A 12,886-nucleotide genomic window follows, 5' to 3' on the forward strand; every position below is an offset into this window, starting at 1 on the left:
ACTTTTGCATCGATTGTCCGATTTTCCTCAAACTTTCACTGATATGTTCAACTAATGTTGCTGCTTTCACTCAATTCACATTTTCTTGGGGTTTTGGTTTCCTTTATGTTACCGAGAGTGGTGGAATTGTGAGATTTCTTGGTCTATGTGTCTGTGTGTGAGTAGGAAGGGGGGTGGGGTGAGGGGAGGTACTGGGAGGGGTGAGTGATTCTTTGTTACAAAGTGTGTGGGTGTAATAGTGTGTGTATGTGTCCATGCAACTTTGACACAACGATATGTGATGGGTAGAACTTTATAATTATATTTACATTGTCCCGTGTACACCTGGTTCTTGTTCCTTTGAAGTTGCAGAGATCATGGGGACCATCCATTTCATTGAATTGTTTCCTGTTGTCTTATGATTGCGTGGCGTGGTGTATGTATATTTGAGGGGTTTCCATTTGCGTGTTTATATGGGAAGGGATGAACAGTGATTATGTCTGAATACTAGAGGACATTATTTTCTTCTTCCTTCCTTCCTACAGGGAATGTTCCTCGTCGCACTCCCATACGCAGTCCTCCACGGCGGTTACTGGAGTATCCTGTCCCTCATCCTCACTGCCGTCATCACCTGCTACACTGGTCTAATCCTGGTCCAGTGTCTCTACGACACCAACGCCATCACCGGGGAGAAGGTTCGGGTGCGAGCGACGTACGTGTCCATCGCGGAGGAAGTGTGGGGGAAGCGTTTCGCCTCCAGGATCGTGCACACGGCTCAGTTCATTGAACTCATTATGACGTGTATCCTGTACCTGGTGCTCTGTGGTGACCTTCTCTCCAATACCTTCCGGCACACGTCCTTCCGGGAGAGCGCCTGGACCATCCTGGCGTGCTTCTTCGCCCTGCCCTGCGCCTTCCTGCGCAACCTCAAGGCCGTCTCCCGCTCAAGCTTCGGCAACACCATCGCCCACATCATCATCAACGTCATCATCATCGGCTTTTGTTTCGTTCAGGTGAAGCACTGGCACTGGAGGGACACCAGCGTCCGGATCCACATCCACTACTTCCCCGTGTCTCTCGGCATCGTCGTCTTCAGTTACACGTCTCACATCTTCTTGCCCAGTCTGGAGGGAAGCATGGTTGATCGCTCGAGGTTCAAAATCATGATGTACTGGACTCACGGGCTTGCTGGCTTCTTCAAGGCCTTCTTCGCCTACGTATGCTACCTGACCTTTGGACACAGCACGGAGGAGGTCATCACTGATAACCTCCCGACCCAGTCGTTTCGTATGGTTGTGAACGTCGTCCTTGTAGCGAAGGCCCTTCTATCTTTCCCTCTTCCATATTTCGCAGCCGTGGAACTTCTTGAGAGGGCGTTTTTCCAAGGCCGTCCTGCGACCGTCCTACCGTCCTGCTACGCGCAGGATGGCATGCTCAATATTTGGGCCATCCCTCTGCGCATACTCGTCATCTGTGCTAGTCTCCTCTTAGCCGTTTTCATCCCGCATTTTGCTATTCTAATGGGGCTTATAGGAAGTTTCACGGGGACGATGCTGTCGTTTGTTTGGCCCTGTTGGTTCCATCTAAAGCTAAAGTGGCACGAACTTAAATGGTGGAGAAAAGCTTTGGATATCGTCATAATGATGTCCGGCTGTGGATGTGGATGTATAGGAATTATTTATTCATTCGAGGCACTCGTAAAAACATACCTTGATTCATAATTGCGTCTGCTAGAATGACAAAAATTTCATTAAAAAACTGTCGAATGTGTTCTTTTGAGGAAAAAAAAAAATATATGAGTCTACATTTGTTATGTGTAAACTTCACATTACTTGATTTCTAACTCTTATATTGTGAGACTGAACAGAGTGGCAAAGACTGACCAAAGTGTTGTCGGAGAATGTTTAAGTAAATATTTTTCACAATGCTCATGTGTAAAATGCTCTGAATTTATCGATGGATCGAATTCATTGTTAAGACTACATTTGCAGGCAGCTCATCCCGCAGCTTTGATCCTGCATCACAAATAATCTAACCATCGTCAGTTAGGAACTTTGAGATAAGTTTACATTTTGAAAGAAGGGATTCTTAGCTTTCAAATGAGATATTCGTCAAAATCGGATGTTCCCAAACCATCTACATAAACCAACCCTCTAACCCTCTAACTCTAGTTCTAACCCTCTAACTTGAAACAGGAAATAGAAATAGTAAAAAGACAAACAAACAAAGAAAAATACTGTTAAAGACACCTTTTATCTTTTAGTGCATGCCTTTAGATTTAGATAGAAAAGGGTTACTCTGTCAGAATACACAATAAGTCTAATTAACTGAGTTGACAAAGCACACACATACACACAGACACACACCCACAAACACAAACACACATCCTTTCAGGCTTTTTGGAGATTCACTCCTTGCGACCGTTTGTTGATTATTGAATCAGGTTCGGAAACAGAGGGAAAAGGTCTTTAGAAATTGACACGAGAATCAATGAAGAAACAAACAAACAAACATGACAAACAAACAAATATAACACATAATAAAGATAGACGTCAGCAGAAAAAAATCCAAACAGTACTAAGTTTCGAACAAGAGATTCAAGAATGGAGTGCAATTACATAAATAGATACTGATCAATTAATGAAGTTCTTATCTTATCTGCATCATTCATGTTCAGTAATCTACCAACTCAATAGCTTGTTCTTAGCATGGACCTGTTGTTATCTCCAAGATTTCAGTAATTTTGTTATGGACTTCTGTCGCTGAGATTTAAAACCAGATGTCAGTGTTATATCAACAGATTCCTCGTCCTTGTTTGAAGCCTTTTGAAAGCAGCAATTGGCCCTCCTTTTCCATGTTTTTGTTTCTTACTCCTTTTCTCTCTCTCTCTCTCTTGCCCTCCATCAATATCCTTTTTGTCGTCAAATTGTGTGTTTTATTTTTCCACAAATTTTCTCCCGTATTCGATGTGCATCTTCATGTGCTAAATTTTAGATAAAAGTGTATGCTTGCATTAGCTCTCATTTTGGTCGTAAGAAATAGCAGCTTTTTAGTTTTCGTTTTTTTATGGGATTTGGTTCTTTTTCATTCAGGCGTTACATATACCATCCCTTCCTTTTGACATAACAATTGTCATCATAATACCAAATATGTTATTATCTTTATTGATGTTATTAATATCGCTTTTTATTCTGATAAAGGTTGTGTTTAGGAAAGTTGATGATTGAAATAATAATAATAATAATAATAATAATAATAATAATAATAATAATAATAATAATAATAATAACAATGAAAATATTAATAAAGTTATTATTAGTTTTATTCTTATCGTTTTCATCGTCATAATCGTTGTGTTAGTTTTCTTCTTTTAATGTAACGTTATGAATCTGACCTTTCTGTTCTGAAATGCACTTGCTTCACTTTAAAGGATGAGAAATCATTTTATTTGTGAGTTTGATTTCATTTATTGAGTACATTAGTGAGTATTATTCATTCATTATTGACATACAGTTTGAAGAAGGAACTAGCAGTAATTTGTAATGTAAAGACGTTGTAAAACTCCCATACACACGAATGGAGGTGTAAAGCGGGCGCCCCATGGGATATGAAACATTCGTGCATATTCTCACAAACATGGCGCTGGGAGGGAAGAATTGTTATCAACAAATTTACCCGAAAAAGATTGTCAGTGTAATGCGATGTGCAAGAGGGATTTGAAACAGGTTTGTTAGTAATTATAGCTGGAAGGAGTTACATAAAATTACAGAATGATACATCTTTCGATTTGAAATCAAAGGTGCCGCAAATAATGTCAGAAAGGTAATGATGGGTTAGAAGATATATATGCACCCACCCACCCCCATCCCCTTCCGGCGTTCGACTGAAATTTATAATTGGAAGAAAGTAGTGTCACCAGAGTTCATGCTAAATGTGCTTTTGTATTACTTATTTCAGATTTTCTGTTCAATGACAATATTTGTTTGTCTGATTGCTTTTCGTGTATTGATTTAAGCTCCATTACTGTCTCGTTTTCAAATTGTTTACCGTGGATGTTGGCGGCAAAGAAAAGGTAGAAGCCACAAACGCATCCTATACTTGGAGAAGCTGCATCTGCAAAAATTATATTCATCTGAAGAATTTGCTGAATTTGCTGACTTATTGATAAGTAAATCACGTAGGCCTACATAATATCCTCAAAAGAAGAAAAACAAATTTCAGTCCTCACTCAATTTTGAGATAACATGCTATAGGAAATGTTAGTGTCAAATATTTGACGTAAATAATTGACTCTCTGTCATTTGAAGGCAGGCGTATAATGAAACGTTACATCCATAATTATCTTTTTTTTCGCATTTCACCAGTGCTAGCTAGTGTATTCAGTAACGCATTCGCCTTTGTTTAAGTTTCTTCTTCAGTCCGAAGCTTTATAGTTGTTGAATCATTGTTGATATCATGATTGTTGTAGTATTAATGTTGCTGTTTATATTACTCTATCAATATTTTTGGCTTAGCTGGCAATTTCAGCCAGACTAAGAATGCAACGTGTATTCTAGGCAATAACGAATTCTTTTGACGGAAAAATGATATTACGAAAAGTAAACGTGTAGGCCTACTACGATTTAGCTGAAATAACCAGTGCGACGTGCGAATGTCTATAACATAGGAGCCGAGGAGCTGTCATTCGAATTAGCCAACACATTGCAGATATCTGCATGTTTACGACTTGTTCAGGATGCGACTATTTTTTCAGATAAAGGGATATAATTGCAATTGGCAATCATTATTGACGATTCAGTCGCCTTGTCTGTGGATACTGGGGATAAGTTCGATCTTCAAACTGAACTGGATGAATAGTTGCTTGAGTCATGTTCTTCTTTTGCATTGGTTGGAGCAAAGCACGACGTCACAACATGTATCACTATACGCTTTTGTGCGATGCGTGGTCAAGAAAACGATGACGTCACTCACCATGATGTAATTTATTCCGATAGTTTCAGATGCTACAAAAGCATTCCGGGTATACATGATATATGTCAAATCAGCTAGAATTCAAATTTAAAATTGACATCTCAAAAGGGAATTTACATCTTTGTGCTATCTCATCACCCACGTTCTGCAATTGTCGACTAAAATGTGAGAACTTTGCGATGTCTGTCTTAGGGTCAAACGTTAAATGTTTTGCCACATATCATATTTTTTGTTATCAAGTTAAAGGTATGGTATAGTATTGGTTGAGGTGAGGATTCAGCTTTTAACTTTTTGCGAGATACATTGTATACATGGAAACCACTTAAAATGTTAAATAAAATGTTAAAGAGCACACAACTTTAAGAGGAATAATGTTTATTAGTATTTTGATGAAAAGTGGTTTTGGAATGGCTTAGATATCCAAAAACAAAGCAAAACAAAGCAATCCTAATAAAAGGTGGGTCCCATCTTTTATTATAGGATCGCTCTGGTTTGGATATCTCAGTAATTTCTAAACCAGTTTTAGATGTGACTCTAGATAATTTAGAATTTACTCTTTCATATTTCATAAGAGCTTTCTCATTATATATATGTCATCAAAAAAAAAAAAAAAAAGAAGAAGAAGTTAGAAACCTGAAGCGCCATCTCAACCGAAACTGTACCACCCCTCTAAATTGCATGGAAATTTATTTTGCACTTAATCTTAACATGATTACATGAAACGTCACGAGATTATTATACGTCTTAGATAGTTACTTCCGTGTTCTCGACACTTTTGTCAAGTTTGAAATGGATGCTACCATGACATGGTGTTGTTTTTCTTTGTATTGTTCTTACCTGTTGAAGGATTTTAAATGGGTTGGTTGAGTTATTGTGTCACTTTCCGACAACACCAACAAGGAGACAAAGTTTAATGAGCAAATTCAGAGTTACATCACGATGTTATTCCGTCATATGACAGATTCCGCATGGGGTTAGAAAAGGATTTTTTTTTCTTTGGTCATACATAATTTATTTCATAATGCCTGCACCTTATTGATCTAAATTGTGGCATATTAATTCTATGAAGAGCAGGCGTGGTTCTAACCATTCTCTGCGATTAACTCGAAGATGAAGTATGCAGAATAAATGTGTTTATTGGAATGATAATCAAAGCAAAGTAGATATGGTTATTTATATATTTGTCATAGTAATATATTTGCCTGTAATGCAATGAACAATCGAAATCAGTGGAATGTTATTTCTTCTGTACCATTTTCTTTCTTAATGATAAGCTTGTGTCATTAAGCAATGTACAGAAATTAAACTTCTGTGTGGTATTTAAAATAAAGAAACGTTTTGTGGTCATTAGTTTATTATAGACTTCATCTAATTTGTTTTGATTCAAAATATTGAGCTGGACTGAGTATAGGCTAATGGAAGATTTCATGAATAATCTTCATCATACCACACTTTTTTTTTTCTTTCGCTTTACTTTCCTTTTTCATTAGCTCTTTCTCTCCATACACACACACACACACACACACACAAAACACAACACAACACAACACAAACATGATCTTTGCATATATATATATATATATATATATATACACGCATATTCTCCAATGGTAAAGTGAATGTAACCTAATAGATGATAATTACAGATAATGAATAATAATGTATGATGTATGTCGCATTACAATATAACCGAATGTAATAACATAGAAAAATATCATAATTATTATTATCATTATAACATATCACATCAACTCGCATCGCATCGCATAACATCGCATCCTAATCGTATCACATCACATGATTTCATGATATGATACACACTAAGAAATCAGGGTTCAAAACTGAACCTCTAGGCGTGATGCAATAGCAGCACCCCTTTCCCTCAAAATTTGAACCCCTGTCTAGGGTTCAATTTTGAACCCCATAAAAATGAACCCTTTTCCCTCAAAATTTGAACCCCTGTCTAGGGTTCAATTTTGAATTCCATAAAAATGAACCCTCTGAGTTCAAAACTGAACCTCAAGGTTTATTTTTTGCACCCAGGCAGGTTAAAAATTGAACCTCTGAAGGATACATTGTTTAACCTCAAGGTTGTTAAAAGGTTCATTCTTCCACCCAAAAGGGTTAATTCTTGAACTTTTCAGATATCAAAATTGAACCCTTTGCGGTGCATGTACGCTCCCTGGTTTTTATTTGTCCTCCTTAATGGGTTACATATATTATATATATATATATATATATATATATACAATACATGTATTAAATAGACATATATATAATATACAATATTACATACAATATTATATATATTATATATCCTGCTGAAATAATGGAGATGTTCAAGCTTAATAAAGTACAGCACAGTGTTCACAGTTGTTCAATCAAACACATACTCCTTAACAATGCCACCACCAATTCATTGTACATGCTGCTCATACTTCATGTTTGGCACACACTTTGTACAGAGAAATTAAAACATCTCTGCATCACAGATGATTACATTTCATGTTTGTTTAATAAAGTCTTGGGATGATAAAAAACGAGGAAAATTAAATAAAGAGAAAATCCCCATTTTCGTACATTATCTAAGTACAGTTCATCATTTGGTACATACAAACTTGTCACTTTCATTTGTCAAGATGGACGCATTTCTGCATTCACACAAAAATGCACGTGTATTGATTTTAAAGGCTAGATTTTTATCATTCAAAACAAAGATTAAGTCAAATCAAGTTTTTGCATTATAATGTAATACATGTACAATAGAAAAAGTTAAATACAATACATGTACATAACATATACTCATACTGTAATGAAATACAATGTATATTCAAATTTTGTAAATAAGGGAAAACAAAATTCCCTGATGAAAAAAGAAATGTATCAAAGGTCTGTCATTATATTATCATTACATCATTTTATTTCCCTATAAGAATTTCTTTATGACAAAAAATAAACATAAAAATCTCCCCCAAGCAGAAGAAAAAAATGAAACATTTGCAATCCATGTGCGTTGTGCAAAAAGTACACTTTTATCATCTAAAGAAAGCAGAGCTGTTAATTCCAGATGTTGCATGTGCAAGCAGTTACAACACAGTGAATTCAGGTAAAACAAATAAAACAATCGAATAAAAAGTATACATGTACATTACAAAACCTTCATGGTTAGTTTCCACATGCATAGAAGGAAACAAAATGGCCACAATATTTTCCAGCTACATGTCTATGCAAATGAATGAAAATACTTCATAAATTAAAGATTATCTAGAAACCTTAAAAAAAGATAAAGATCATTAACAAGTAATCAAAGCACAGTACACAAATATTAGTAGGATTTCCGTGAACACATCTTTACATGGCTAATGTTTACATACAATAATTGTAAAGGTTAGTATCCTCACCTGTTACATAACAGATGGAAAAGAAGGATACCAAGTTTGCTGAAACTGCAATAAAATATATAATCAACACCACTAATACACACACACATGCAACTTGTGACAAGTAAAAAAGGAAAAAGGACCCCCCCCCCCTCCTTCCTCTAACAGCATCCAATTAACCAAAAGTATGGGGATATGTCTATTCCATCGATATTGGGATGGCATTTGTAACTAGAATCACATTGTATATAGTACGAGATATGATAGAAGACAGAGAAACACTCAGAGATAATAGTACGATAGCATAGACAGGATAGGAGAGGCATAAAACAGGAAGGTACAGGAATTGTCCAGCTTTATACGGAAAGCTTGAATGATACCACCGTACTACAGTGTAATTCTCAGTGCTGGCTCAAGGCTAAAATTCATCTTCCACCGAAAACATCAAAATGCAGCTTATATTCATAAGCGAGAATGACAAGAAAACCAAACTACTCTATTATAGCTGCAAGAATTTCTATAACAACCTCGAGGATGATAGTACTGTACAAAGTGTCAGCATACAAAACAATACTTTTTTTTTTAGTGTTTTAGTCATTTAGGCAGAGGATGATACACAATGCAAAGCAGATACAAGTATTAACTCATCATCATACAAGTAGCCACAGGGTTGTAAATCTACAGTGATTTCTTTAAAATCATTCCATGAAGTGTTCTTCACAATATTACCTGCCAGTATTCTACATTGATTTTATGAAGACTGTTTCAGACTGTAGTTGATTGCCCTGGACAAAGGTTTCATCATGGATGCATCTGTAGAACTGAGTGAAGTGGTAGCGATTCATTCCACGAAGACAGCTGAAGAAGGTGCCTCAGTCATGCAGAATACCTGGGGGAAAACAACAACAACAACAAAAGTGTTACACTCTCCTCTGTATAGTGATACAAAAATGTACAATATATCATACATTTATTGAGAAGATTAATTTCTGGGAAGAAGGAAAACACCAAATTGAACATTTCTATGGGTTGCACTTTCCTGACAAATCACAAGCACAACACACTCTACACACCCTCTTAAGCTTAAATTTGATTGTAGGGTAACAATCTCAAAACAATGCTATACTACATGTACAATGTAATTCTAGAACTTTAATAGACCATACACTCTACACTGAAAATTTGAAAATGTTCTGCCATCTGGATGAAATATATGCCAATGAAGAACAGGTGAAGTCAAAATTACTTGTGGGGGCCATCAACCCTCTCCATGAAAAAGGCCATACTGATCATGTACAGACTTTTCACATTCAATACAAAAATGCAGATTAACCTTGAACTGGGAACAACTGTTGATTGAGAGAAGAGAGATGACCAGTCCAGTCGTTTACTGGGACAAATGTCTTGTCCAGGATCATCCTCCTTTTATGTTGATGCAGTGACTGCATCAGCAATTCGGTACAGCGTATTTGGCCCAGTATACACTGGACTCCTGTTATAATGAGGTCCTCAGGGCCTACAGTTTTCTTTCGTTTTATCAAAGTTTTGTTACAACCAAACAAGTAAACAATAGAGCAACAAATGTAGAGCCAATAACATTATGGCCTCAATTTCAATTTTGTTGTAACGTTATTTATTCATTAGAACATGAGTGCACTGTGTGTATGTATAAAGATTGATGCATTAAAGAGTTCCATAAATAATACATCTGAACATACAATGCAAAAAAAAAAAAAAATGAGGCACAGCAGTTTCGTGATCAACTCACAGTATTGTTCTTTGGCAGATCCATTACAGGTCAGTTGCAGGTTAGGTGGCAGCGACATATGGCAGCAGACCTTTCCGGACTTTGCGAAATGTTGGCAAGGTTTATTTCTTCCTTGGCGTTGTAGTGTTGCGATTCCTGCATTAAATCTATTAAGTACAAAAGTAAACCAAATACATGGTATGTCATCTTTGATAATCCAACTAAAAAACAACAGTAATGTAGAGCTGTGCAAGAAAGAATTGGATGCTATACATATGGCCACAGGAACCAGGGGGACTCGGGCCCCTACTTTTTCGGCACCATACAAAGGAAAACATTATAAGGTGTCCCCACTTCGGGTCCCAATCCCCCCCCCCCCCAACTTTCTTTACCCGAAAGTGTGTAAGTGGCACTAGAAAGAAATACATGAAGAGTTTGTTTGCAAAAACCGATAAGTCCATATTTGCCAAATGGAGATATTTGCGATTAAAGGTCAAGAAAATTAAAGAGAATAATTAGAAAATTTTTGTTTCTTTTGACCATAACTTAAAAAATATACCTGTATATGTAGTGACCAATATATAATTTAAAAGGTATTATTTTGTACTTTATGACAGAGATCGTACTTGAAAATCTTCAAAAATGGACTTATCGGTTTTTGCAAACAAACCCTTCACATGTAGATAAAAACCTCGAAGTGTGAGCACCATAAGGATCTGTTTTTGCGCTGAATACTTTTTTGTTTTGTTTTGTTGGTGTTTTTTTTTTTTTTTTTGCTTGTAAGCTGAAACCTGGAAGTTTCACCAGAAGTTGCATTCGCGGCCTTTTTTTTTTTGCTTGTTAGCTCATGAAACTAGGAAGTCCCCCCCCCCCCTTTTGAAAACCTTCCGCCAACAGTGATACAAAGACTCTGCATGGCATACTGCAATTAATCTTACAAGATTAACCATTCCATCTTTGCAACTCTTACAGATAATTAATGCTGCATTTGCAACATTCATAAGAAAACAGTTTTTATATCAAAGGGAGCAAATGTGCATTTTCCTGGCCCGCAGAGAAAACTCACCTTTGCCTTGGTGTCACAAGTAGAGAAGAAGCTTTGACATCAGGTTTCATACCGAGAATACTCCCAGGGAGTAGGATGCAATTCAGCGCAGCATAGTCCATAATGAAACAAACAACATCCTTCATTTGCTGTAAGGACAAGGATGCTTCAAACACCTTTGACCTGAAGAAAGAAAGAAAGGGGAAAAAGAAAGAAAGGGGAAAAAGAAAGAAACTTGCAATGACAACACAGAAATTTGAATTTATATTGAACTGTTCATGTGCAGTAGGCCCTATAACAAATCTGCAGGTAACAGTGCCGTCAATGCAATACAAAGCACAAGGGTCTGAGTAACGTACATTTGTTGTACCAATTGTAACCTCAAATTTACCACCACCCACCAGTTTAATATGTAGATCAATGATGTCTGCACAGCGCATGGCGATGTCAATAGGCTATTATATAGATTGCCCACACTTAATACTAGTCTGCTACATGACTTACAACGCTGCTGGCAACTTGTATTTTCACCTCGAAATCAGTATAATTTGACTGTTGTTCACCATGTCCATAGATACAGAGTGTATGTAATGTAGATCTACGTGAAATATCTCTTCTTTGTTTGTTTGTTTTTTGTTTGTTTGTTTGTTGTTGTTTTTTTTTGATAATCAGTACCGGTATCATCAGCTTCACACCCTTGCCACACTGACACAGCTAAACCTTTTTAGTCTAGCTAGTCGGCCACTACATACCGTACAGGAAACTTTTGTACTCGGTCTGCACTGTGTACTGTAACTGGTACTGACTGCGGCACTGTACAACCAAACCCAAGTAAGAAGGAATTTCTTTCACACTGATGATTACTAGCTGTACCTCCTCTGCCTTAGTACAGTTTGATGCACATTCTCTCATTCAGTGTTTCAATCACCGGTATCCGTGATCCGTATCATGTCACCGCGGACCGCGACTATCACACAGCTTATCATGCAGACTGTATCAGGGTACAGGGGCATGCAGATATATGACTAGTGACAGTGCGCGATCGAGTCTTAGTCCCATACAGTTAGCTTACTGACTCTGTAGACTGTACAATAAGTCAGTCTCGACTGTCTCATAAGCACATGCAATAGAAGACAAAACAGTATCACAAATCACTACACATTAAACTACCATTAGATTAAACAATGCAAACTGGTTTGCCTTATTTCTTGTCGATCCCTAAATGGCAGTACGGTAGTATAGTAACCGTAAAAAGGCCCGTATTGCTCCCCATTACTGCATTAGGTCATGTGATTTTACATACAGTGTATTAATACATGCGTGAACGTGGTAACAAAGAACGGCACGACAAACGATTGAAATTATTACCGAAGAAATGAAAGATCTAGCCGCACAGAAGCGCAACACAAATAAGTCATGATTTGTGATCATTTACTCACCTTAATCTTGTATAAATCAGCAAGTCTTGCAACGAGAAAGCCCCGCTTCAATGCAATTGCATGGGAGTTCTAGAACGAATGGAAGTGAACTGCCGCGACGCTTTGCTTTGTGACACGTATAGACATAGCTAGCTCGCTGTATGCGGTGGCGATGCGAGCTTACAAAAAAAAAAACAAAAAAAAAAAAAAAAACGGAGCCTCGTTCGTCTTCTCTGATGTGATTGGTTAATTTCCGGGATTGGCGTGTTAGTTTTTGCTCACGTACTGTTTATGAAACTGGCACGAACAAAAAATGCTATATCATTTTATCAAACACCAACAAACA

At 37.0% G+C, this 12,886-nt stretch overlaps 1 protein-coding gene and 1 long non-coding RNA gene across 2 annotated transcripts in view; one reads left to right on the forward strand and one right to left on the reverse strand.

Annotated features, from left to right (window-relative positions):
- LOC140234498 (vesicular inhibitory amino acid transporter-like) overlaps nucleotides 1-1,700 on the forward strand; it is a 51,359-nt gene extending 49,659 nt beyond the window's left edge. The window contains exon 2 of the mRNA XM_072314539.1: nucleotides 525-1,700. Within this exon, the coding sequence (XP_072170640.1) occupies nucleotides 525-1,700 (1,176 nt within the window). The remainder of the gene's footprint in view (nucleotides 1-524) is intronic.
- A 5,676-nt stretch (nucleotides 1,701-7,376) lies between these two features.
- Nucleotides 7,377-12,656, reverse strand: LOC140234172 (uncharacterized). Its single transcript, XR_011901593.1, has 4 exons — nucleotides 12,562-12,656; nucleotides 11,144-11,305; nucleotides 10,099-10,244; nucleotides 7,377-9,219 (listed from the first exon to the last, which is right to left on the reverse strand). It is a non-coding gene; the product is annotated as an uncharacterized lncRNA (long non-coding RNA).
- Nucleotides 12,657-12,886: the final 230 nt, after the last annotated feature.

Source organism: Diadema setosum, chromosome 10 (assembly GCF_964275005.1).
Source record: "Diadema setosum chromosome 10, eeDiaSeto1, whole genome shotgun sequence".
Taxonomy (NCBI): domain Eukaryota; kingdom Metazoa; phylum Echinodermata; class Echinoidea; order Diadematoida; family Diadematidae; genus Diadema; species Diadema setosum.